At 53.9% G+C, this 22,822-nt stretch overlaps 1 protein-coding gene across 4 annotated transcripts; it reads left to right on the plus strand.

Annotated features, from left to right (window-relative positions):
* The first annotated feature begins 1,583 nt into the window (after positions 1-1,583).
* CNDP2 (carnosine dipeptidase 2) lies at positions 1,584-21,658 on the plus strand. 4 transcript variants are annotated; one of them, XM_045457304.1, is made up of 12 exons: positions 1,584-1,655; positions 4,219-4,308; positions 6,184-6,327; positions 10,076-10,238; positions 12,650-12,738; positions 14,301-14,501; positions 15,549-15,633; positions 16,824-16,984; positions 18,777-18,941; positions 19,837-19,978; positions 20,158-20,305; positions 21,111-21,658. In XM_045457304.1, exons 2-12 carry the CDS (start codon positions 4,249-4,251, stop codon positions 21,178-21,180), a joined length of 1,428 nt encoding a protein of 475 aa, XP_045313260.1. In that variant the 5' UTR covers positions 1,584-1,655; positions 4,219-4,248; the 3' UTR covers positions 21,181-21,658. The 4 variants fall into 4 exon arrangements, with proteins under 4 accessions (XP_045313260.1, XP_045313259.1, XP_045313261.1 ...); XM_045457305.1 differs by having other exon boundaries at positions 1,652-2,208; positions 4,218-4,308; XM_045457302.1 differs by lacking the exon at positions 1,584-1,655 and adding an exon at positions 2,530-2,587 and having other exon boundaries at positions 4,218-4,308.
* The last annotated feature ends 1,164 nt before the right edge of the window (positions 21,659-22,822 follow it).

Genomic DNA, 22,822 nt, shown 5'->3' on the forward strand with positions numbered 1-22,822 from the left:
ATCTACAATAGCCAAGATATGGAGGCAATCTAAGGGTCCATTGATAGATGAATGGATAAAAATGTGAGATATATACACAATGGGATATTCCCCAGCCATAAAAAAAAAAAGGATAAAATCTTGACATTCACAACAAACTGGATGGATCTATAGAGTATTATGCAAAGACAAAAACCTTATAATTTCACCTATACGTGGACAAATGAGCCAACAACAACAGCAAAAGAGTAACAGACTCATATAGACACCAGAGTAGCGGTTGTGGGAGCACAAATTAGGTAAAGGGGATTAAGAGGCACAGACCTATAAACAAAATGAGTCATAGAGATGTAACCTAGAGCTGAGTCAATAATTTTGTAATAACTTTGTATGATGACAGATGGTAATTACACACTGAGCATTTCGTAATGATTATAACTGTTGAATCACTGGTGCACCTGAAACGAATCCGTTATATGTCAAGACTGTACTTCAATTAAAAATGTTTTTAAAAAACACAAAGATTCAAGAAAAAAAGAAATAGTTAAAAATAAATAATAGACTACCGAATATGGAAAAAATTTCCTCCTCAGATAAAAGCTGTTTGTACAGTATGACTGGATTGGGGGAGGAAGTGGAATCGGGACTTCTCAGTATTGAAATTTCCCTCATTTTTCGAACTTTAATCGACAAGAAGTTACAATTTGACAACACTCTGAGGGGATACAGATGGAAAATTTAAGGGGGAGGTCATTTTTTTTTTTTTTAAGTATTTACATCTTTTGCAACTACTAAACTTGCTATTAAAAACAAGGGCACCGGGGTGGCTCAGTGGGTTCAGCAGCCAACTCTTGCTTTCTGCTGAGGTCTTGATCTAAGTAGTTAGTGGGCCGAGGCCCCGGGTTGGGCTCTGCTTGGGATTCTCTCTCCCTCTCCCTCTGCCTTGCTCTCTCTCTCTCCCAGAATAAATAAACTTTATAAACAGCAGACAAAATGTGGGAGGGTAGATTCTTTGCCAAGTTCTTGTGGGACCGCTCTCACGGAGACGATCACCACCATCTAGGGTCTCGGTATTTCAAAGGTAAGCACAGAAAAAGGGTGGGTCCTCTTGTGTCCACAGTCTCGAGATCACCGGATTTAAACACTGATACACCCCCTCCCCCAGAAACAGGGCCGCTGGGGCCCTGCGGACCCAGGGCCCGGAGGCATCAAACAGCACCGCGTGTGACCGGGCACAGGCGCGCCGCCCCGAGCCTGAGCGTGGGGTGTACGCCGCTCCCGGGGCCTCAGAACCTCACCATCCACGCACCCGACCCCAGCCCAGCGGGACCAAGCAAGGAGCAGGCAAGGAATCGGCCGCACGTCCGCAGCCCTCAGGGTCACAGCTCAGGAATTCCCCGCAGGTCTCCCAAGTTGGGGGGCGGGGAGGGGCGGGGCGAAGCCGGTTCTCCAACAAGCCCGGTGATTGGTGGGTGGAGAGGCGTGGGGCGGGGCGACGCCAGCTCCCCTAGGAGCTCGGAGGTTGGTGGGCGGGACGGTGGAGGGGCGCGGCGACGCCGGCACTCCGGAAGAGGCCGGGGATTGGTGGGCGGGGCGGCGGGGCGGCGGGAGGCGGTCCCGCGCCGGGGGCGTGACTGGGCACGTGGTACGGAACCGGCGCTGCTGCAGCTGAGGGGGTAAGCGGTCTGGACGGGCCGGGCCGGGCGGTCCTCGGAGGGGGCGGATGGGTCGCGCCTCGGCGTGTGGGAGCAGGGACCGAGGTCCCCGGGGGAGTGGTGCCCGGGAGCCCCGGCTTGGAGAGGCCTGGCCCACCGCCTGGTGCGCGTGGCCAGTAGGGACGGGGAGAGAGGGTACCGCGGTTAAAAGAAGGCCCTCGCGGGGACCCGGCGCTCTGCGGGCAGCGGGCAAGACGCGCGGAAGACCGCCCAACCACTTCCTCCTGACGAGGCCCCCAAAAATCTCAAGGCTCTCTTTCTCCCTTGGAGCCTTTAGGTCGATGTTGCTGGCCGGCCGGGGCCCGGGGTCAGGTGTCCTTAGGGTCAGACTTTCAGGCGGGTGTGAGGCGGTCGGCTCAGTCTTGCTCTCGGCTTCAATTTCCCCATCTGGAAACTGGGGGTGGTCCTGACCTCGGGCGGCCCCCCGCGGCATGGGTGGGGTCCCGGACGGTCATCCTCGTGCTGATCCGGTGTCACGAGCTGGAGAACATGAGAGACAAGGACTGGGACACATGTAGGTGTTGCCGGGTGGTTCCAGCTGCCACTAGCTTCATTATTTAAGTGATGGCACTCCCCGGGAAAGTTAGAAATCCTGGCATTTATTTTGAAAGCATAATATTTTCTCTTGTTCACTCCCACACAGCGCCTTTACCTTCACAAGTGGGGTTCAGCAGGGCATGTCAAAGGGGTCCCATCTTTAATGGTTTCCGTTCTGGATGGGGAAGAGGGGCAGGTTGGGACAGGAACTCCTAGAACTGTGAGCGGGAGCAAGAAAATGGCCCTGGCCTGACCTCCTTTGACCACATTAGGAATTCAGAGAAGCATTTGTTTTTCAGGCAGCCCTGGTGACTTGGCATGGAGAGCTGAACAATCTGATCTCTGTCCTGTCTTGGGTAAAAGTGCGAGATATATCTCTGCCTTAGCTGGAATGTGGTTGTTCATTTTGACCGCAAAGAATGTTAGTGGGAAGATCCCACAGTGAGCTTGGGGTTTCTGGTATTTCATAACCAGGAACCCAAATGAAAAGCACCCAGTGTAGCATATGGTCCTAGATAGCTTCCCAGTTTACATGATTGGTGACAGATAGATGGAAATTTGACTTATTTATGCTCATGAAATGCCACTCCAGCATTTGTGGACTGACTTGTGTTTCAGATCAAAGCCTCAGGGGCAGCAGTCTTAGGTGGCTGGGAGGTGTGTAAATATTTTATGCGCTGAGAACTACGTAGCTGGAGCTGGCCGTTCTGAAATCATAGAAATCATACAGCACAGCTGGGGCATCTTTCTATTTGCTAGGCAGCCGCCAGGCCTCATGTCACGGTATAGAGTCACTGCTGTGTTTAGCAATCACTTTGGAATCCTCTACCAAGAAAAAACTACTCTTCGACTGCAGTGTGTCAGTACACAGGCATTTAGAACTACCTGGATGTGACAGGACCTCGTCACTCCTGCTGCATTTCTGAGATATTTGGTGTGACTTGTGATGCTTCCAGCCAGTCTTGCCACTTGATGGAATTTGAAATGTCAGTTAAGGGAAGGAGAGGGAACCGATTTTGAGAGTCCCCAAACCAGAATCCTTTTGTTTCCTGCTCATTCCCATCTTTAGACGGCTGGTCAAATGAGTTCCTTTCCCCTGTGCGTGTTTGCGTGGCAGAGCAGGATGTGTTGGGTCTCACACATGAGAAGCTGGGTGTTGGAAAATGCACTCTGGAGGGGGGCTGAGTTCCATGGAAGTTTCTTAATCAAGCCTGTGTGGAGGTTTCACATGTTGCCTTTGACCATTTCTGGGCTCAGATTATCAGCTTTTTAAATCGGACTTTCTTTGCCTTGGGTTTTGATTGTTGTGTTGTGGCTTTGTGACAGTAACAGACAGGATGTGACACTTTTGCTGCAGTCTTTGGAGTGATTTTTTTTTTTTAATTTTTTTTTTTAACATTTATTTCTTTTTGAGACAGAGAGAGACAGAGCATGAACGGGGGAGGGTCAGAGAGAGAGAGGGAGACACAGAATCTGAAACAGGCTCCAGGCTCTGAGCAGTCAGCACAGAGCCCCACGCGGGGCTCGAACTCATATACCGCGAGATCATGACCTGAGCTGAAGTCGGACGCTCAACCGACTGAGCCACCCAGGCGCCCCTGGAGTGATTATTTTGTCTGTGGTGGCAGGTAGTAAGTGGGAAGTTCAGTGCGTGCTTTAGAAAAATCTTAAGTGCTGATAAATCAGTGTTACCGGGAGCTGCCTACTTTTAATTTTCATCAGATTGTCTTCAACTCAGGCCCTTCCTTCAGTTAATTATCTTTTTTGGCCCACAATTTTGTGCACACGTTCCTTCTGAGAAAGGAATTGGGAGATCACCCTGAGCCTCTCACTGCTTGTGTGTGCACTGTAATCACTTCCTGGAGGCCTCGTGATGGCTGCGAGGGTGGAGTAGAACTTTATAGCCTCTTCGACAAGTGCCGTCCTGGCCCACTGCTCAGTCAGACCCATCTACAGGCAGGACGGACAGGTTGTGTTTCCTTCCAGGAACCTGTAAGGTCCACGATTTGGTTGAAAGATGTCGGCCCTCACTACCCTGTTTAAGTATGTTGATGAAAATCAGGATCGCTACATTAAGGTAAGAGAATATTTATTCCAGTAAACATTAAAATTAGGTTTAATCCAGTGGGGCTCAGAGAAACTGTCAAGAAGCAAATATAAGCTATGCCTTTTATTTATTTATTTACTTATTTATTTTGGTTTGTTTATTGAGAGAGAGAGAGAGAGGGAGAGAGCAAGCATGAGTGGGGGAGGGACAGAGAGAGGGAGAGAGAATCCCAAGCAGGCTCTGCACTGACAGCAAAGAGCCTGCCTGACATGGGTCTCGAGCTCATGAGCCATGAGATCATGAGCTGAGCTGAAATCAAGAGTCGGATGCTTAACTGCCTGAGCCCCCCAGGCACCCCGGAGCCATGCCATTTATATCAAGTATTAAAAATATTATGTAGACACAGGTGCCTGGGGGGCTCAGTCAGTTAAGTGTCCAACTTCAGTTCAGGTCATGATCTCGCAGTTTGTGTGTTCGAACCCTGTGTCGGGCTGACAGCTCCCAGCCTGGAGCCTGCTTCGGATTCTGTGTCTCCCTCTCTGTCTGCCCCTCCCCTGCTTATGCTCTGTCTCTCAAAAATAAATGTTAAAAAAAATTTTTTTTTTTAAATTTTGTGTAGACAGAGTGAGACAAATACTGTGTGATCTCACATATATGTGGAATCTTAAAAAGTAGAATGTGGAGAAACAAAGTGGAATGGTGGTTGCTGGGAGTTGGGGGGGTGGGGAATGGGGAGATATCAGTCAAAGGGATCAAGCTTTCAGTTATGAGATAAGTAGTTCCAGGGACTGAATGTACAGCAGGGTGACTGTAGTTAATAATACTGTGTTCTGTACTAAAAATTTGCTGAGAGAGATATTCCAGAGTTCTTGACACACACACACACACACACACACACACACACACACACAAATGGTAACCTAAAATGTATTATTTAGAGGTCTTCTCCTCTACCTTCTCATCACAGTATGCAAGTTACCCTTTAGTGTTTGACAGAAAGTCTTTATATATATATGTTCGTAGAAGTAGAAGAGCTCATCCGACATTTTTGTTTAACCTCTACATGCAAATTCTTGTAGTAGATACAGACTAAAGAACTTTAACTTTTTTTTTTTTTTTTTTTGCATTTAGTCTGTTTTAAATGATTCAGTAATGTTATAAGTTCATCTGTTTCTTGACATGAATTTAAAGAATTGTGCTTTGGGGCGCCTGGGTGGCGCAGTCGGTTGAGCATCCGACTTCAGCCAGGTCACGATCTCACGGTCCGTGAGTTCGAGCCCCGCGTCGGGCTCTGGCCTGATGGCTCAGAGCCTGGAGCCTGTTTCCAATTCTGTGTCTCCCTCTCTCTCTGCCCCTCCCCCGTTCATGCTCTGTCTCTCTCTGTCCCAAAAATAAATAAATAAACATTGAAAAAAAAAATTTAAAAAGAATTGTGCTTTAAAGTTATTCTTGGAAGACACATTTCAGATGAAATCTGTAGTTCTCATTCTAAAAATTATACTTTAAAGAACTTGGCCATTGTCAGCGTGGATAGTAAGCTGACCTGGACTGTGAAGATGTTGTTTCTGTATGTTTCAGCTTTAATTTTGTTAGACTCGGACATAAACTTACTCATGGAACTTTGTGCATTTTACATTCATCTCATGCTTAATGGTTAAAAATACACATTCTGACATTTTTCTGCTATTAAGCTGTAGTTCGTGAAACAATACAGTTTTTAAAAATCTTAAACAAAAAAGCCAGTGAGGTAGCTCTTCTCTTTTACATATAGCCGTCACGTTTAAATGGAGTGGCCACAGGTAGGAAGTCAACTTGGCGTCTTCGAAACCTGGCAAAATCACGACTACCTTTCTTCCTTAAGGGGCACCTTTTCACAGTCCCTTTTTGCTGATCATCCCCAAACAGAAACTCGCGGAATGGGTGGCCATCCAGAGTGTATCTGCGTGGCCCGAGAAGAGAGGTGAAATCAGGCGGATGCTGGAGGTCGCTGCAGCGGACATCAAGCAGCTGGGGGGCTCTGTGGAACTGGCAGATATTGGGAAACAGAAGGTAAGGGGCCGGCACCTGGGAGTTACAGAACCCTGGGGAGCAGGTCTGCCTGAGGGGTTGGTAGGACTCAGCACATTCTTTTTTTTTTTTTTTTTTAATTTTTTTTTCAACGTTTATTTTATTTATTTTTGGGACAGAGAGAGACAGAGCATGAACGGGGGAGGGGCAGAGAGAGAGGGAGACACAGAATCAGAAACAGGCTCCAGGCTCTGAGCCGTCAGCCCAGAGCCTGACGCGGGGCTTGAACTCACGGACCGCGAGATCGTGACCTGGCTGAAGTCGGACGCTTAACCGACTGCGCCACTCAGGCGCCCCGAGGACTCAGCACATTCTTAAGCCATCTTGCTTCAGGTAATCTGCTTGTCTTTAAAACAAACAGGAAAGGCCTGATTTGGGTACTAAACTGTGATTCCCTCAGTTGGACTGGGGCAAAGCTTTTGTAACACTCGGCATTTCTCTCCAGGTGGCAGAGCTGTTGAGGTTACTTAGAAATACATTAATGTAATGGCCACTCTTAGAAGATAGTGGCCCCCCCCCCCCGCCCCCAGCAGAAAGCAGCCTGCATTCAAACCAGGCAGTCACATGCTACCCACGTAGGTGTAGAAGTAACGAAGCTTCCCGCTCACCGCACTGTGTCCCCTGGCATCCCAGGGGGTAGAAACGGCACTTTTTTAATGACTCGGTTCCTGAAAACGAGCACCTTTGTGTGGGGGCTGGGGGCCCGGCTGCATTTTCGTCAGGATTCTGACAGATGAAATCGGTTTGTTTTCTTCCTAACTTGAACAGTCTCACTTCATGGAACATTATTCCACTTTTTAGTTTCAGGTGATTTCAAGTCCCATGGTAATGCCATATTTCATAAGTTTGTAATATTCTTTTTTTTTTTTTTACTTTTTTTTTTTACATTTTATTTATTTTTGCTTTTTTTTTACATTTATTTATTTTTAATAGACATAGAGAGACAGAGCACAAGTGGGGGAGGGGCAGAGAGAGAAGGAGACATAGAATCTGAAGCAGGCTCCAGGCTCCAAGCTGTCAGCACAGAGCCTGACGCAGGGCTCGAACTCACCAGCCGTGAGATGATGACCCGAGCCAAAGTCAGATGCCTAACAGACTGAGCCATCCAGGCGCCCCAACATTTTATTTATTTTTGAGAGAGAGACAGACAGAGCACAAGTGGGGGAGGGGCAGAGAGAGAGAGGGAGACCCAGAATCCGAAGCAGGCCCCAGGCTCCGGACTGTCAGCACAGAGCCTGATGCAGGGCTCTAACCCGTGAACCGTGAGATCATGACCTGAGCTGAAGTCAGTTGCTTAACCAACTGAGCCACCCAGGTGCCCCAAAGACGAAGGCTGCATTGGCCGGGAATCGAACCTGGGCTTCCCGTGTGGCAGGCAAGAATTCTACCACTGAACCACTAATGCCCCGTTGTAATTTCTTTTATATTGCACAGTGTGACAGGGTTGGCTTTTCTCGGTTCTCTTGCTTGATGATCTAAGTGTCCGGTGGTATCATAATCTTGGGGTTTTGTGTGGACATTCAGCCCCGTCCAGTCTTTTCACAAATGGAAGAACCCAGAGGCCCAGATGGGCTGTGTCTCTGCAGGGAACCCGCAGTCAGGTCATGACAAAGGAGATTCGCACGTGGGCCTCCTGATTCCCAGTCCAGTAGCATATCTTTGAGATTTCTTTTGACAACAGATGTAATAGTTGATTTAAGATACACTGCATCTTCCCAGCACTTTTCCCTACTTGTGAGAGGATAAATCAAGTTTCTTTGTGTTATTTTCTTTTAGAAGCATAATTGACCGCTCCCTTACCTTTTTCCCCAACATGTTAAAAAAAAATCTAGGTGGCGAATACGTTGTAAGGGTTGTTTCATTACAATAGATTGATTCTATTTAATGTTGGTGTTACAGCGCATTCCTAAAGAAAGGGTGTCCACAAAACACAAATGACTGCTACGCTCTTGAATTACATAAGACCTGTTTTTATCAAGGAACTGACAGATTGCACCACTGTTAGAAAAGTTCTCCATAGATTCTGGGGGCTTCTCTCCCCATGAGTCCACCGGGCAGCAGCGTTCCGTTTCTTAGGAAGCCAGGAGGCTTGGGGCAGGTCTGAAGGTGGAGTTGGATGTCTTGCGTACGTGCAGAAGCTGGAGCGTCTCCAGGCTTCTGGGGGAGAGGTGACGTTTGGAGGGAGCCCGGGTCCTAGTGCCGGACCTCAGAGCACGGGTCCCTGGCGGGTGAGGCTTGAGGGCAGGACGGACGGTGGGAAGGGCCGACGTGGGGCTCTTTGGCATGGGGCTCACTGCTGAGGCTGGTTCAGGCCACGTCATGTCGGGCCCGTCTGCTGCCTGGGCGGTAGGATGGGAAGGGAGCTGTGGGGGACCTGGTCACCGAGGGCCTGACCTCCAGACAGAAGTGCCCAGGAAATGGGACAGTCGTGGTCCCTGAGCGAGAAGTGGCGTGAGGGAAGAAGTGAACAGAGTGCACAGGACGGAATGCGACCCGCTGGGTGCCGGTGCGGTGAGCCTGAGGGCTGGGAGCTGGACCCACGTGGTGGCTGTGGGGCTGGGGCAGGAGTGGGGAGACACGTGCGGTCCTTGTCGAAGGCTTCTGCGCAGGCAGGTTCTCTGGTAGAAGATAACATGGTATCCCCGTAAACCCTGGACTGTGTTTCTCAGCCAGACTTTATTCTTTCACGTTCTGGGAAGTTAGGGACATCCCGACAGAGTTTGCAACTTGCAACATGAGTTTCGGTATAAATTTATCTATGGGCCCAAATGGCATCCTTGAGAATGGTAAACTATTGAGCATTTCAGCTATACTGAGTAGAAATTTATTTAGAGAAAATTTGTCACTTGAAAGTCATTATTTTTCTGAGGCCAGCTGAGGGCCGGATGCAACTAGTGTCACACGTCACGTGTGACCAGGGTGGTGAGTCTGAGGAACGATTCTTTGCCTCTCATGGCTGTGGCTGTCCTTCCGTACTGGTGCGTGAACCCTGCCCTGGGGGCAGTCCGTGTGGGTAAGTGACCTTGGTTCCCAGGCTGCGCATGGGTACTGCAGGGTCGCCAAGAGTTACGAGTTGAGAGTTGAGTATTTATGAGCGTAGTGCACTGGAAAGACAAAAAGACAAATCGCACAAGAATTCCAGCGGCCTGGCATGGTCCCCAAGGGACGTGTCCACTTAGTGCCGTGACTGATACCCTGTCCCCCGTTCTTGCGAGGCTGTGGGACACCGATTAGGCTTGGGAGGGAGCCGAGAGGGGGCTCCAGCTCCCACTGCCCGCGTTAATATGACTCGCTGTGAATTCCGTTCCCTTCTGTCCTGGTCTGCATCCTTTCCTGTGCATAACTGTGACCCACGTGCGGAATTTCAAACCTGTCTCCTGCTTGGAGATGGTAGTAGTTTTCATCCATTATTTTGGAAAATAATGAGCAAAGTTGTATCCCAAGCAAGGCCTTCGTAATATGTTTTGTCAATATAGGCGTTTAAAAAAGTCAGCTTTGAAAAATTCACCAAACTCCCTGCGGTTGGTAAACATTATGTGGCCTAAGTACTGTGGATTATGGGAAAGTAATTTGTTGTTAACCGATGCAATTGAACAATGTGTTCTTACACTCTATAATGAAGGTTGATGAGAACAGATAAAAATTCTCAAGGTACTTTAATGGTATCTCCCATAAGCACCGAATTTTTGAAACAATGGCTGTCCTCTGTTGCTTCCTTCTCGTCTCTCAGCTCCCTGATGGGTCCGAGATCCCACTTCCTCCCATTCTACTCGGCAAGCTGGGCTCCGACCCCCGGAAGAAAACCGTGTGTATTTACGGACATCTGGACGTGCAGCCGGCAGCCCTCGAGGACGGCTGGGATAGCGAACCCTTCACCCTGGTGGAACGCGACGGTGAGGGACGCTTTCCTCTAGCAGGGGAAGCATCTGGAGAAGCCTGTCTACTCTCTTGCCTCAGAAAGATAACTTGTTTTCTTTCCAGAGCAAGTCGTGTTCACATCACCTAGCAATTGGGTTCCGGAAGTTTCACACATGTGCACCAGTCACTGAAACATCAGAAAGCTTACCTGTCCTCGTGGAGAGGAGTATTTGTAGCCTGGGGTCTGTTGGACTTCTTCCCTTGCTGATATTTTCTCAGAAAACGTGTTCTGAATTCAGGCTTGCAGCCCTCAAAAACCTGCAGTCTGATACCTAACCCGGCATGCGGCTGCTTCCCGGGTGTGTTTCAGCAGCTGTGCGCTGGGACAGTAGGGAAGCACTGGTCTTTGCCCAAGCCCTGCCTCCCGTGGCAAGGGACATAACAGTCACTCAGTAATAGTCAGTGGGTGCCGCCCCGGCCACGTGCCCACAGGCACTTGACCGACTTTACCGAGGACCCACCTCAGGCCGGCCTCTTTCTTCCTGTCCCTGTCCGGTATAAAGGTTCTTCGTGCACTCATTCCTGAGCTTCCCTGTCTCCATACTTGGCCATCTCTGGCCAGAGGAAAAAGCCCCTTCATTTGTACCCGGCCCCCGGGGGCAAAGTCCAGACCGTCTTTCATCAGAGCCCTTCTCACTGGATGCGTTTAGTTTCTGTTCAGACCTTTCTCCGGCTCAGTGTCAGCCGTGTTCATTACTGTGCACACTTGAGGAACCTTTTCACTTAGAGCAGCATCTCTGAGGAGACCCAGTTCCGCACGGCCGTTGCTATCGCGGTGCAGTTGTGACTTGCTGTTCGGCTTCTCTCGAGCGTCAGACCCACACGTCTGCGGGCCGTTCCGCTTGCCACTGTCCGGAACACAAGTCCGTGTCTTTGCTCTCCGGCCTGCCCTTCCCCCTTGTTCCCTCTGTCACCGTCTCCCCCGCCACACGCACCGGAAACCTGGCCAGTCCCCCCCCCCCCTGCTTGCGCACGCCCCGGTGCCTGCTGGGCCTTCTCCCCGGCCACCGCTCTTCCCCTGTTGAACGCTCTCCCGTGGCTTGTTGACGTTGTGGGTCCTGCCCCCCTCTTCTTCCTGCCACGTGATGACCGAAGCATGATGTGTCTGTCCCGACACCTCTCGGGAGACTCCGTGGCTCTTCGGCCTCCCCCCCGCCTCCCCCTCATGGCTCCTCACCTGCGCCACAGGAACACCTGCTTGTGCATCGGCGCTGGCGTGTGAGGCCTCCCACTCAGCCTGTCCCCGGTTCTGACACACAGAGTGGTGTCCTCGGCGGAGTCCTGGGCGTGGGTGAAGCTGCACCAGCTCCTCACCTTATGGTCAGCTGGTGGTGACCTGTGTCGCCTCGTCGGGGCCGGGGCCTGGAGGGAGGGAACACGGCGCCTCCGTGCACCTCTGTCCAGCGCATTCTGGCTCGTCGGAGTGATGCAGTCAGTGCTTGTCGCGGGAACAAGGATGCTTTTCAGGAGGGCTCTGCAGCTGTTGCGAAAAGCCGGTTTAGTTGATAAAAAGAAATTCCCAGGGTGGTGATGGCTTGAAGCCTCACGCCGCTTCGGGGTGGTCACGTTGAACGTGTCCAACATTAAAAGCAAGCCGAGGATGAGGAAGTCAGAGAACTGACTGCTCACCACAGACCAGGCCAGAGAGGGGCTGAGCCTCAGCCCGCCCTCGCTGGGCTGCCGTCCTTCCTCTGTCCTGGTCTCCCTGTGCCGAGCTCCACACCGTGTGACAGGGGCAGGAGGAGGGTCTGAGCTTGATTCCCCAGTGTCCGTGGTGGCAGGCAGTGCCCAGCCCAGCCACCTCCCTCTGTAAGGGGTCCCAGGAGCGAGTGTGCAGCGGGGGGGTGGGTCCTGTGACTGATTTCACAGAGGAGAGGCAATACTGTGTCCTCTGGTTTTCCAAGTGATGGCCTGGAGAAGTGAAGAGTAAACATGTTCCTTCCTTTACCAAATGAGGTTGAGGGAGACAGCTCTCTCTCGATGATGGTGCACCGTGGGTCCTACCTATGACCGCTTTGCCTACCCTTACTGCTGCCCGGTGGTCGTGGAGGTAGATTTTAAGTAGCTGGCCGGCTGGTAGTGACCTCCTGGGGCTGGGCCTGCAGTCCACGCCCCGGGTCAGGAGGAACGTGAGCACTAACTGCTGTGTCTGCGGAAGAAGGGGAGGGGAGCGTGGGGGCGTCCACGTGGCTTGCTCTTGGATCATAGCGAATCCTAATCTAATTTCGGATGGAGACGTGGGGCTTTTGATAGAACGAAAACAGGGTGCCTGGTTTGAAGAGGGGCTGCGTGTGGTGTGCGAAGATGGTATCAGATGAGCCCCAGAAATGCACTTTCTTTTCTATTTCATTGTGATTGTAACTGAATTTGCTGATTGCTGTTCTAGGCAAATTGTATGGGAGAGGCGCAACCGATGATAAAGGGCCGGTGGCCGGCTGGCTGAATGCCCTGGAAGCCTTCCAGAAAACGAATCAGGTACTTGAGCCATGTCTCACTGGCTCCGTCAGAGCGGTACAAAGCAGGGCTGTCTGTTTCTAGAACCGCCTGTGAAGATCGAAGGTCACCGGGATCGGAGAAAGCAAGGTTCCCCAAGACCGCATCAGCAGTTGGATCAGATTTAAGATTATAGGTTGTTTTCCAGCTTTAGGAATTGTTAATGGTTTTACAGTTGTTCAGAGGTCATACTCCTGATGACTCGGCAGGAATCCAGCCAGCACCCGAACTTTGAGTTTTCAGCTGTAGGTTCCATCTCTGAGAGGGCTCACTGACAGGCCGTGACTTGGGCTCCGTGGTCGTGGGCAACCCCTGTCTCTCTCAGGGTGGTTTTCATCTTCCTGAGAAATTTTTAGCTTTTGAAGTATATTTCCTTAACTGTGAAATACCTTCTCCTTGTCTAAAGTTTAGAAAAGTAGAGAGGAAAAAGGTCTTAGAATCTCAGCTGTCCAAAGTTTTTTGTTTTGTTACTTTTTGATCTTTTCAACTATTTTTAACCTAATCTCGATCAGTGTGTATAGAGCGTTTTTGCGGCTTGGTTTATCCCGTGTCATGATAAAACGAGAACAACGAGACAAGCATTTTTGTCAGAGGGTAGAATGATAGATCTGGGAAGGGTCTGGGACTCCCTGGTCCAAGGTGTCATTTTGCACAGGAGGGAGCTGAGGCCCAGAGCCTCTGACTGGCTGGGCTCAGGGACCGGAAAGGCTCTCCTTCCTCCGGGGTCCTTCGGGATCTGGGGGTGACCGCGGGGAGTGTGGCCGTGTGCGGCCGCCGGAGCAGCGCCACTTAACACGTGTTCCACCTGCCCACGTCCCAGGAAAGATTTCATTTGAGAGACAGAAGCAGGGGAAGCGAGGTAACTGGTGCAGAGTGCTGTTTGGGGGCAGTTCGGAACCAGGACTCCAGGGATTTGGCATCCACGTGGGGCTCTGCCGTTTTGTAGCCTGTGTGACCTTTGGCGGGTCGCGTTGCTTGGAGGCCGCTTCATTTTCCCATCTGTGGAAGGGCCGCCTTCCTCGCTGCACAGCGCTGGGGAGACCTGGAAAACTAGAGCAGGCGTCAGGGAGGCAACGTCTTACGGTTACCGTCCGCTCTTCGGGGAAGGGGCCTGTCAGCGTGTGGAGAGTGGGGGTCCTAGTGCAGAGCACCTGTGAATGGGAACAGTGCGTGGGTGGTGACTGGTGACTGACGCCGCGGAGACTGGTTTTCTCTGTGTCACAGCCTGTGTTGTAGAGAGAGCAGCTCAGGCTTCCCTGGAGACGCCTGATTCACGCTGGGAAGTGTGGTCGCACTGTGGCATCCTCGGAAGGAGTCCTCCGTGTGGGGGTGGCTGGGTCCGTGCTTGTCCCCTGACAGCCCGGCACCCGAGGGCGGAGGGTGGCTGCAGGGCACACACAGCCTGCCCGAGTGGTGGGTCTGGGGGAAGTTGAGTCTTTGAGATTTGTGATTTCAAAGCGTTCGGTGACTTCGGCCTTTTGTGTCTAAGAAGAAACAGCGCCTGAGAGCTGAATGCCTCCTAGCGCTCGTTTTCCCGTCCACAGGAGATCCCGGTTAACGTCCGATTCTGTCTGGAGGGCATGGAGGAGTCGGGCTCGGAAGGCCTGGATGAGCTGATATTTTCGCGGAAGGACACGTTCTTTAAAGACGTGGACTACGTGTGCATTTCTGACAACTACTGGCTGGGAAAGAAGAAGCCGTGCATCACATACGGTCTCAGGGGCATTTGCTACTTTTTCATTGAGGTATCGTGTAGAGCTCTACGTGTTGGTGGTGTTTCTTCCCAACCCGTAGGCCCCCTTGCCCTTGCGTAGCCCCCGGTGCGTGGGTCCCAGGAAGGGAGCCATGCGCGTGATGGAGGAGCACAGAGCCTTCTCGGCGTCTAGTTGTTAACGTGACACGACTTGGCGCTTCTCCGGGCGCGGACGGCACTCAGAAGTCAGTTTCACCCAACTTGCAGCTCGGGGGTGTTTGCAGGATCGCCTCGGAGCCGTCGAGGAAAGATAACTGGTAGCTCGTTTAGGAAGATCGGCTCGTGCAAAGCGTTTCACAAAGACTTTGAAAAGTCGAGATGTCCCCTCAGGCCCTGCCTGGAACGGAGGTCTTGAGGGAACTGGGTCGTTTCACTAGACATCGAAGCCGCCGAAGCCGCCGGGCGCAGGGGCGGGGCGGGCAGCTGAGCCCGGGTCCCATCCGCGGATGAGGTGCCTGGCACGCGGGGTGAACTGGTTCCTGTGAGGGAGTGTTTTGTGGGCCGAAGATGCCAGAGCGGCCATCTGCTGCCCTGAGCGCTTAGTCTCCCCAGACTGCTTCACGGGTGGCCGGAGCAAGAACCCTCTGGCCGTCAGCCACATGCTCCCACCTCACCGCGTTACAGGTGTGGAGGCGCGGGCCTGGCGAGGCCTGAAACCTGCCCCTGCCCGCACGTTAGTGGGGGGGTGGGGGTGCGGCGGGCGGGGTCTGGTCCCGGGTCCTCAGGCTCAAGGTCCTTGCCGCTGCTGTTCGTGTTGGTGTTCCCTTTCAGCAGAAAGGCGCGGGGTCCCTGCGAAGCCTCGGGAGAGGGCTCTGGGTGCTCAGGGAGCTGGCCGGCGGCGCTCCCCCCACCCGTGGCCAACGTGGCCCGGAGCGCCGTCTTGTCCCGCTGCCGGAGTGTTGTCATTTGGGAAATGCCTTGCTTTGCTCCTGGAGGGAGCAGATCGCAGTCTTGAAAACTGTCGGGTCTCGTGACTGTCGCGTGCTGAGGATGAGCTCCCGCCAAGCCGCAAGTGGAGGGGTCTCTTGTGTCCGTGCAGGTGGAGTGCAGCGACAGAGACCTGCATTCTGGCGTGTACGGAGGCTCGGTGCACGAGGCCATGACAGATCTCATCTTGCTGATGGGTGAGCACGGTTCCCGCCACTCCCTGCTGACCTGGGAGAGAAGTTGGAGGGGCCTTGTTTCCAGGCTGTCCCCAGCATTTGGTGCTTGTCACCACCCTTTATGGTCCACTTTCCTCTCTTTCCCTCTTGCTCCCTCCCGCTGCTCCCTGTTCCTTTAAAAGATGGACACGCTTCATTTCTGCCCCTGTCTCCCTTGACCCCCTCGAGTGTTGCCTGCCTGGCGCCTGAGACCCGACTGGGGCAGACCCTGGCTTCGCCAGGCCCTGTGGGAGCCGTCCCTTAGGATCACTTGACCATCCTTCCGCTGGACACGGCTGTGTTTCCCGCCCCTCGGAGGGCACCCCCTCAGCGTGTTTTATATCTTAGCGGCCCAGCGAGGGCTCCTGTGCGCTCAGCTCTGTGGGAGCGGGGAGCGAGGCCCAGCCCAGTCCTGGTGTCCTGCCAGTTTGAGGCTGGATGTGGCTTTGCCTCACCCATGATTCGGTTAAGTTCTGTCTCCTTCCCTGTCAGCCTCTCCTTCCTGGGACTAGAGTCTACTCTGTTCTACTTGTTTTCCTCCTCTTTTATATAAATTTTTTTTTAAGTTTTTAAATTTATTTTGAGAGGGAGAGACAGAGCACGAGCAGGGGAGGGGTGGAGGGAGAAGGGGAGAGAGGGAGAATCCTAAACAGGTTCTGAGTTGTCAGCGCAGAGCCTAACGTGGGGCTCGACCTCACAAACCATGAGATCAGACCTGAGCTGAAGCCCAGAGTCGGACGTTCACCCGCCTGAGCCACCCGGGCGCCCCTGCTTGTCTTCCTCCTTAGCTTGGGAGCAGCTAGTTTCTTGTGGAACATGTATTAAAAAAGAACTGTTGGCTAGCGTAGTGGCTTTTACAGGGAGCCTGCTGGAGGCAGTCTGCTCCGTGTGTATCCTGGTCTGTGACTGTGGACGCGTCACCTGCCCTTCGGCGTCTCGGTGTCCTTGCGTTAAAATGGGAAGGTGATGCTGCTCACCTCACTGCGTTGTTGAGCTATTTAAACTATCAATGATCACACGTGCCTAGATGGTGCTTGAGCGCTCCCTCATACGTGCCCAGAAGACGGTCCTCCTTGGCCCGTGGCTGGGCGGACAGGCTCCCGCGGCGAGCACCGCCCTGTGGGAGCTGCCTGCCTGCCCGCCGAGCGCTCCTCCTCTGTGTGCCCTTCCAGGCTCTCTGATGGACAAGAAGGGAAAGATCCTCATCCCAGGCATCAGTGAGGCGGTGGCCCCCGTGACCGAGGAGGAGCTGGCACTCTACGACAAGATCGACTTTGACCTGGACGAGTACACCAGGGACGTGGGGGCAGAGACTCTGCTGCACGGGTGCAAGGTGCTGCCCTTCACCCCCCGCCGCCTCAGCCCATCCGTCCGCAAGGCCTCCCGACATGCCCTGCCCAGGGGACCCCGGTGGGAAGGAGCCCGAGGTGCTGGCAAAGACCTGGACAGGTCCTTGTGTCCTGGAGCCCTCGGTTGGTGCAGATGCTGGAAAGCGGCACATTTTCGGGCTTGGAATTAGGAGGTTTTTAAAAAAGTCACACGATGGCTTTTGACGACTTAGGAGCTAGAGAATGTGCACGGAGAACACATAGTGGCAGGGCTTTTGCCTGATTTGCATTTGTTGGATAATTTTTACCTCTGGGCCCAGGGATGACCCGAGGCATACCTGATAGCCGGGTGCCATGGTGGAAACTGTTTGCACAGAATGGTCACTTAACTCTTAGGAGAAAACCGTGTTACCGTGTTTCTTCTTCTTAGTCGGGGTACGTCTGATTTAGCCAACGTGAGTTGGACTGCAGCAGAAGACCCCGGGTTGCACGAGGAGTGTGGCCAGGCTCAGCCCATGAGTTTCACCCCTCCGGGAGACAGATGGGCGGGGGAGCGTGAAAGGGTGTGGAGGCCACTCCGAGGTCTGCAGCGCGGTGCACCTGGGAGGGGTGAGGCCCGAGGGGTGAGCGGCAGAGCAGGGCACGGGCGAGGCAAGCTGTCTGTGGGGAGGGCTGGCCAGAGGAGGACGGAGAAGGCCGGGCGAGCAGGCCTGTGATGCGCTGAGGAGCTCACGTGCTCTCCGGGAAGATGACGGACGCGGTGGTTTTGGGCAGAGTACGGGCTGATTAGACCTCACTTGAGGGCAGACCGTGGCAGAGGCTCTACGGGTTTGGAGCTGGGGCCGTGGGGTGGGGAGACCAGTCGTGCTGCTGCAGGGGGGAGCCTGCAGCTGGTGTCGTGGGGACGGGAGGGGCGCAGAGGCACCTTGGGCACAGGCACCCCAGAGTCAGTGGGTCAGAGCCGAGGCGGGGCAGCTGGCGGTTGGGTCCTGAGGCCAGGGGACATTAGTCTGGGGAGGGGGGTGAGCCTGGAAAAGTGGGGCTCTGAGCAGATTTCTGTTTCCTCCTGCCGCCTTCTGGTTGGTGTTTGTGTTTACGGAAGCGGTCTGCCTTAGGGCCAGGTATCACCTGGTCACAAACAGGAAGTCCACGCATTAGGTGGCTGTCACTGAGGAGCCCCGGGGACGCTGTCAGGTTCCTCTCTGCCAGGTGCTTGTTCAGGTGGCTGTGTGTCTGGGGTACCCATCATACGTTTGGGAGATGGGGGCTGCTTTGTGCCAGTCCCCTTGGCAGAGGTACGATGTTTGTCTGTGGTCACTGGGCCCAGGAGACAGTGGACGGTCCTGGCTTTGCTCTCCAGTAGGAACCACGGCTGCATTCTGTGCCCTGTGGGCCCAGGGCCTCGGGGCTCACAGATGGCCTGCGTCGTGCTGCCCTCTTCCTCCCGGTTCCTGATGCTTCTGATGTCTGTGGGACTACGGCTTACCCCTGAATTCTGCGGGGCTGGCGGGAACCCCGTGGCTCTTCTAGTCTGCGGCAGCACAGAGCCACGAGGAGGCATGGAGATGCCACCCTCGAGGCCGTTCAGAGTGGCACAGTCCCATTGTGTTGTGTCACAGTGGGCACCAGAGCGCACTGGGGCGGGCTCATCCATCAGCCCTCTAGGGTCTGTACCTCCCGCCTGTGATTGTGCCCACCCCAGGCTGGCCGGTGACTACGGGTGACTTCCAGATGACATTGGCGTTTCCTTCGTAAGTAGGCAGTGCTGTCACCTGCCCCACTTTGCTGTTTTTGCAGAAAGACATCCTGATGCACAGATGGCGGTACCCGTCCCTCTCCCTCCACGGGATTGAAGGTGCCTTTTCTGGGTCGGGGGCCAAGACCGTGATCCCTAGGAAAGTGGTGGGCAAGTTCTCCATCAGGCTCGTGCCGAACATGACTCCGGAAGTTGTGAGCGAGCAGGCATGTGAGGGAGCTGGGACGCCGGGAGGGGGGCTTCTGCCTCCGTGGAGACTCCGGGGGTGAAGATTCCCAGTAGGGCGCTGAGCAGCTAAAGATACAAACTCCAGACCCGCACTTCCTGCTTCCTGACTCTTGCCAACTCTGTAATTACTGAATAAGCAGTTCAGTAACTGACGAAAGATTAAAGGCCATATAAAAAGCATCACATGTGACCTTTGTCACTGCTGAGGCATGCTAAAACCTGACCTCTGACCTCACCCTAAGGCTTCGGATCCGATGCTGACTGGGCCGAGTATGTTGGGTGAGGGATCCGCAGGAGCTGTGTCTGGGCTGTGGTGAGGAGCGGAAGGGCAAGATTCTGGAAGGGGAGAATTCCAGAGGGGGCAGATTTGGGGAGTAGTGGCCCCACCTCATCCAGGAAGATTTCCTGCAGGTAGCTGAGGACTTAGATTGCCATCGGGTGTTCCGCGGTCTCCACTTTTGGTCTAGATGGGATTATTATCAGAAAGCAAACCAAGAGACTTCGTAAAGCCTTGATTGAAGTGTTATCATGTGGGAACAGCTATGTAAAGGGTGAATTGCTTGAAATGAAAGCTTACCTTTTACCTTCAAATGGCTGGGTTTTGTTTCTTGATAAAATCCATTTTTTGTTATCGCAGTTACGCTCAGCATTTAGCAGCAGAAAATGAGACCCACTCTGGCTCTTCGTAGACGAGTAGAGTCTGCAGGCTCTAGCACTGTAGACGTGTGCTAGGCTTGTGTAGACTAGCTGTGGACCTCTGTAGGCTTGTCATCGGCCCATCGTAGACTCACTGTAGACCACTGTAGAGTAAATCTCTAGCACCGGATCAGACGCCAGGCTAATAGTACATTGTGTCTCTCATTTGTGGTTCAGGTTACTAGCTACCTGACGAAGAAATTTGCTGAACTGCACAGCCCCAACAAGTTCAAGGTGTACATGGGCCACGGTGGGAAACCCTGGGTGTCGGACTTCAATCACCCTCATTACATGGCTGGGAGAAGAGCCCTGAAAACAGGTCAGACTTCTCTCTGGGGACGCAAGCAAGGGCCCCGAGGGGAGGCCGTGTGTGGGCGGGGCCCTGCCACCAGCCGACCTTGAGAGCCGGGCTGCCGGCTGCAGGCCGCACACAGGGTCCGGACCCTGCATCTGCGGTGGGCGCCCTGCCTCACCATCTCTCCTTCTGTTCTCCCCCAGTGTTTGGTGTCGAGCCGGACTTGACCAGGGAAGGTGGCAGTATTCCTGTGACTTTGACCTTTCAGGAAGCCACAGGGAAGAATGTTATGCTGCTGCCTGTGGGCTCAGCCGATGATGGCGCCCACTCCCAGAACGAGAAACTCAACAGGTGAGGCTCTGGGTCCTCGTCCTGAACCTGGGTTCGTGTCCTTATGGCTGCCTCCTCGCTTCCCGCCTCCTCCTGTCCTGCAGCAGAGCAGGAGGGGGCGGTTTCTATGGCCCCCCGCCTGCAGGGGAGTGAACACTTCGGGGGAGAGGCGGGGGAGGGGGGAGCTCCTGGAGGTGGTGGGTCTTCCCCAGGAGGCTCAGCCAGTGGTGTGTGTTGATCTCAGGACTTCATCTCTGGCTCCTAAAGAGCCTCCGCCCTTTTCCTGTTTGGAAAATCCCAGTGTCATTGCCAGCTGTGCTCCTGAGCCCCTTTTATGTGTTCCTGGCTTATGCAGACGTGCCGGGGGCTCTTTTAACCAACAGGGATGGAAGGTGGTCTCTGGGTTAGCGGCAGTGAGGAGCGCTCCAGGCAGGGATGACCCGTGGGCATTTCGGGGTAACGGGGGTGGGCTAGACAGGGGCGAAAACAGAGGCGAGACCCTGCTCGGAGGGCAGAAGGAGGGGCCAGAGACCTGGGTGTCAGGGCACAAGTTGGAAGCCTCTTATCCGACACACAAAAGGAGGGGCTGTGATCAAAGTAAGGCTTTTCTTATTAAGTCCTGGGTGAGGCCCCCTATACTCTGTGAGGCTGGGCCAGGACTGGTCCCTAGAGGAGCGGTTGGACCGGACCCTGCACTCGAGAACCAGGTTCTAGAGGCCAGCGGAACTGAAAATCAGGGCAGGACGGTGGGCGTCCCAGAAAATGCCGTGTGCGCGCCCGGACCTCTGGACACCAGCCGACACGATGGCTTGTTCTTCTCCGTTAGGCTTAACTACATAGAAGGAACCAAGATGCTGGCTGCGTACCTGTATGAGGTGTCTCAGCTGGAGAAGTGAGACGGCCCGTCTTCCCCGGAGCACTGCCGGAGGAGTCCCGCCTTCTGCCCCCGCCCCGTGCTCTCTTCTGATCGCTCAGGAGAGCAAAGCCCATCTCTCTCCTTTCCCTCTTGTCAGTAACAGACTGGATGACAGCTGAGTTCTCAGAGGTGGTCAGCGTGAGGGGCTCTGGAAAATAGCCAAGATCTGAAAGCACACGTTCTGCGGGAGGTTCTGGTTGGCATCCAGTTGGGCTGAACAGAGGTCTGGGTGCTTTCTGTCCCATCTCTGCTTCCTGACTCAGGCTCGTGCGCACTCAGGATATTAATCGGGGGGCCACCCTTTCCGATCCCTCGCTGTTGTGCGGTTCTGTCCTTTCTCGAGACCTTAAACCGTGACTAGTGTTTCCTGTCTTCTCTTCATTATGATTCCTCAAAACCTAAGCCTAAGTGGAATGCTTCGTTGTTCTCAGTATGTGCTGCTAAATAAAAAGTAAAAACGAAGCGTCTGGGAGAGTCCCTGCCCCTGCCCTCACTCGCAGAGCACGCCGTCCTGTGCAGGGGGTGTGGGTGGCTATGTGGGCTCATGGTGGGGGGAGGGGCTCCTCGCCCACCCACACGAGGAGAGCGGACTGGTGACACCAGATGTGGTTCGTTGAGCCCGGCGGCCTCTCTCACCCTCACTCCTTGGGTTCTCCTCCGCAGAGCCCTCGGGTCCGGGTCCCCCCCTGTTCATCTTCCCCCGGCCCACCCATAGCCCTCTGCAGGGCTCGTCCAAGGACAGCCTCTGAGGCCACTCACTCACCGTGGACACTTGTGCAGCTCGGCCCTCTGAGCCGCCTCGCTCCGGGCCTTTGTGCTTTAGCTCTGGTTTCTAGTCGGGGGGTAGAGCCCCATGTGGTGTGGAGGGGATGGCGTTCATCAGTGAGCATTCCAGAAGTTGTTCTGCATCTGGGGAGGCCTCCGGAATGCAGAAATCCAAAGCTTGTCCGTACTGTCTTACTCCACCAACAAAAACACAACCGCCTGGCTGGTCTCCTGTAGAAAAAGCTGGCACTTAGAGGGCCACATCCTTGACCCGGAAGGCCACGAGCTGAGAGGAGCTCCTCAGACCTGAACCTGAAGGGACTGGAGCATCTCCGCCTCACGGAGGGAAGGTCAAGTTCAGTCTGCCCGTTCCTTGCGGTAACAGTGTCAGGAGAAGATGACAGACGTGTCAGAATCCTTACCACGTGTATTAGTGAGGACATCGGCCGGGCAACTGGGACCAGAGGCTTCGCCACGACGACCATGTCCACGTTTGTCCTCGTAAGGTCTGTGTGGGTAGGCCGGGCTGCTGGCAGCTCTTCTGTCACTGGGGGCCCGCTTCCCGCCGCTCTGTCCCGTCACCGCCCCTGGTGGCTGCTCCGGTGCCCCCCGCACTTCAGCCTGGGCTTTCAGGCACAATCCAGAGTTCGCCCGTGTTCCTTCCACGTGCCTCTGATTCTCGGGAGGGGTCACGTGGCCACTTGTAACTGCACCAGGGCCGGGAAATGTGCCTGCTGAAATTCCTGTCACTCCGTAGGCGTGCCATCACATTTGTCCCAAGGAAATCAGAAAAATAGACTGCGTGGCATCAGATAGAGGAAGGATCCGTGGGACACGCTTTGTTAGCTCAGTTTTCT

Source organism: Leopardus geoffroyi, chromosome D3 (genome assembly GCF_018350155.1).
Source record: "Leopardus geoffroyi isolate Oge1 chromosome D3, O.geoffroyi_Oge1_pat1.0, whole genome shotgun sequence".
Classification (NCBI taxonomy): Eukaryota; Metazoa; Chordata; class Mammalia; order Carnivora; family Felidae; genus Leopardus; species Leopardus geoffroyi.

Bases quoted from the DNA above. Each gene is read 5' to 3' on its own strand.
- CNDP2 (XM_045457304.1), top strand. From the start codon at position 4,249: ATGTCGGCCCTCACTACCCTGTTTAAGTATGTTGATGAAAATCAGGAT. The intron at 12,739-14,300 runs GTACTTGAGCCA...TCCCGTCCACAG, and splicing joins CCTTCCAGAAAACGAATCAG to GAGATCCCGGTTAACGTCCG. The intron at 18,942-19,836 runs GCATGTGAGGGA...TTTGTGGTTCAG, and splicing joins CGGAAGTTGTGAGCGAGCAG to GTTACTAGCTACCTGACGAA.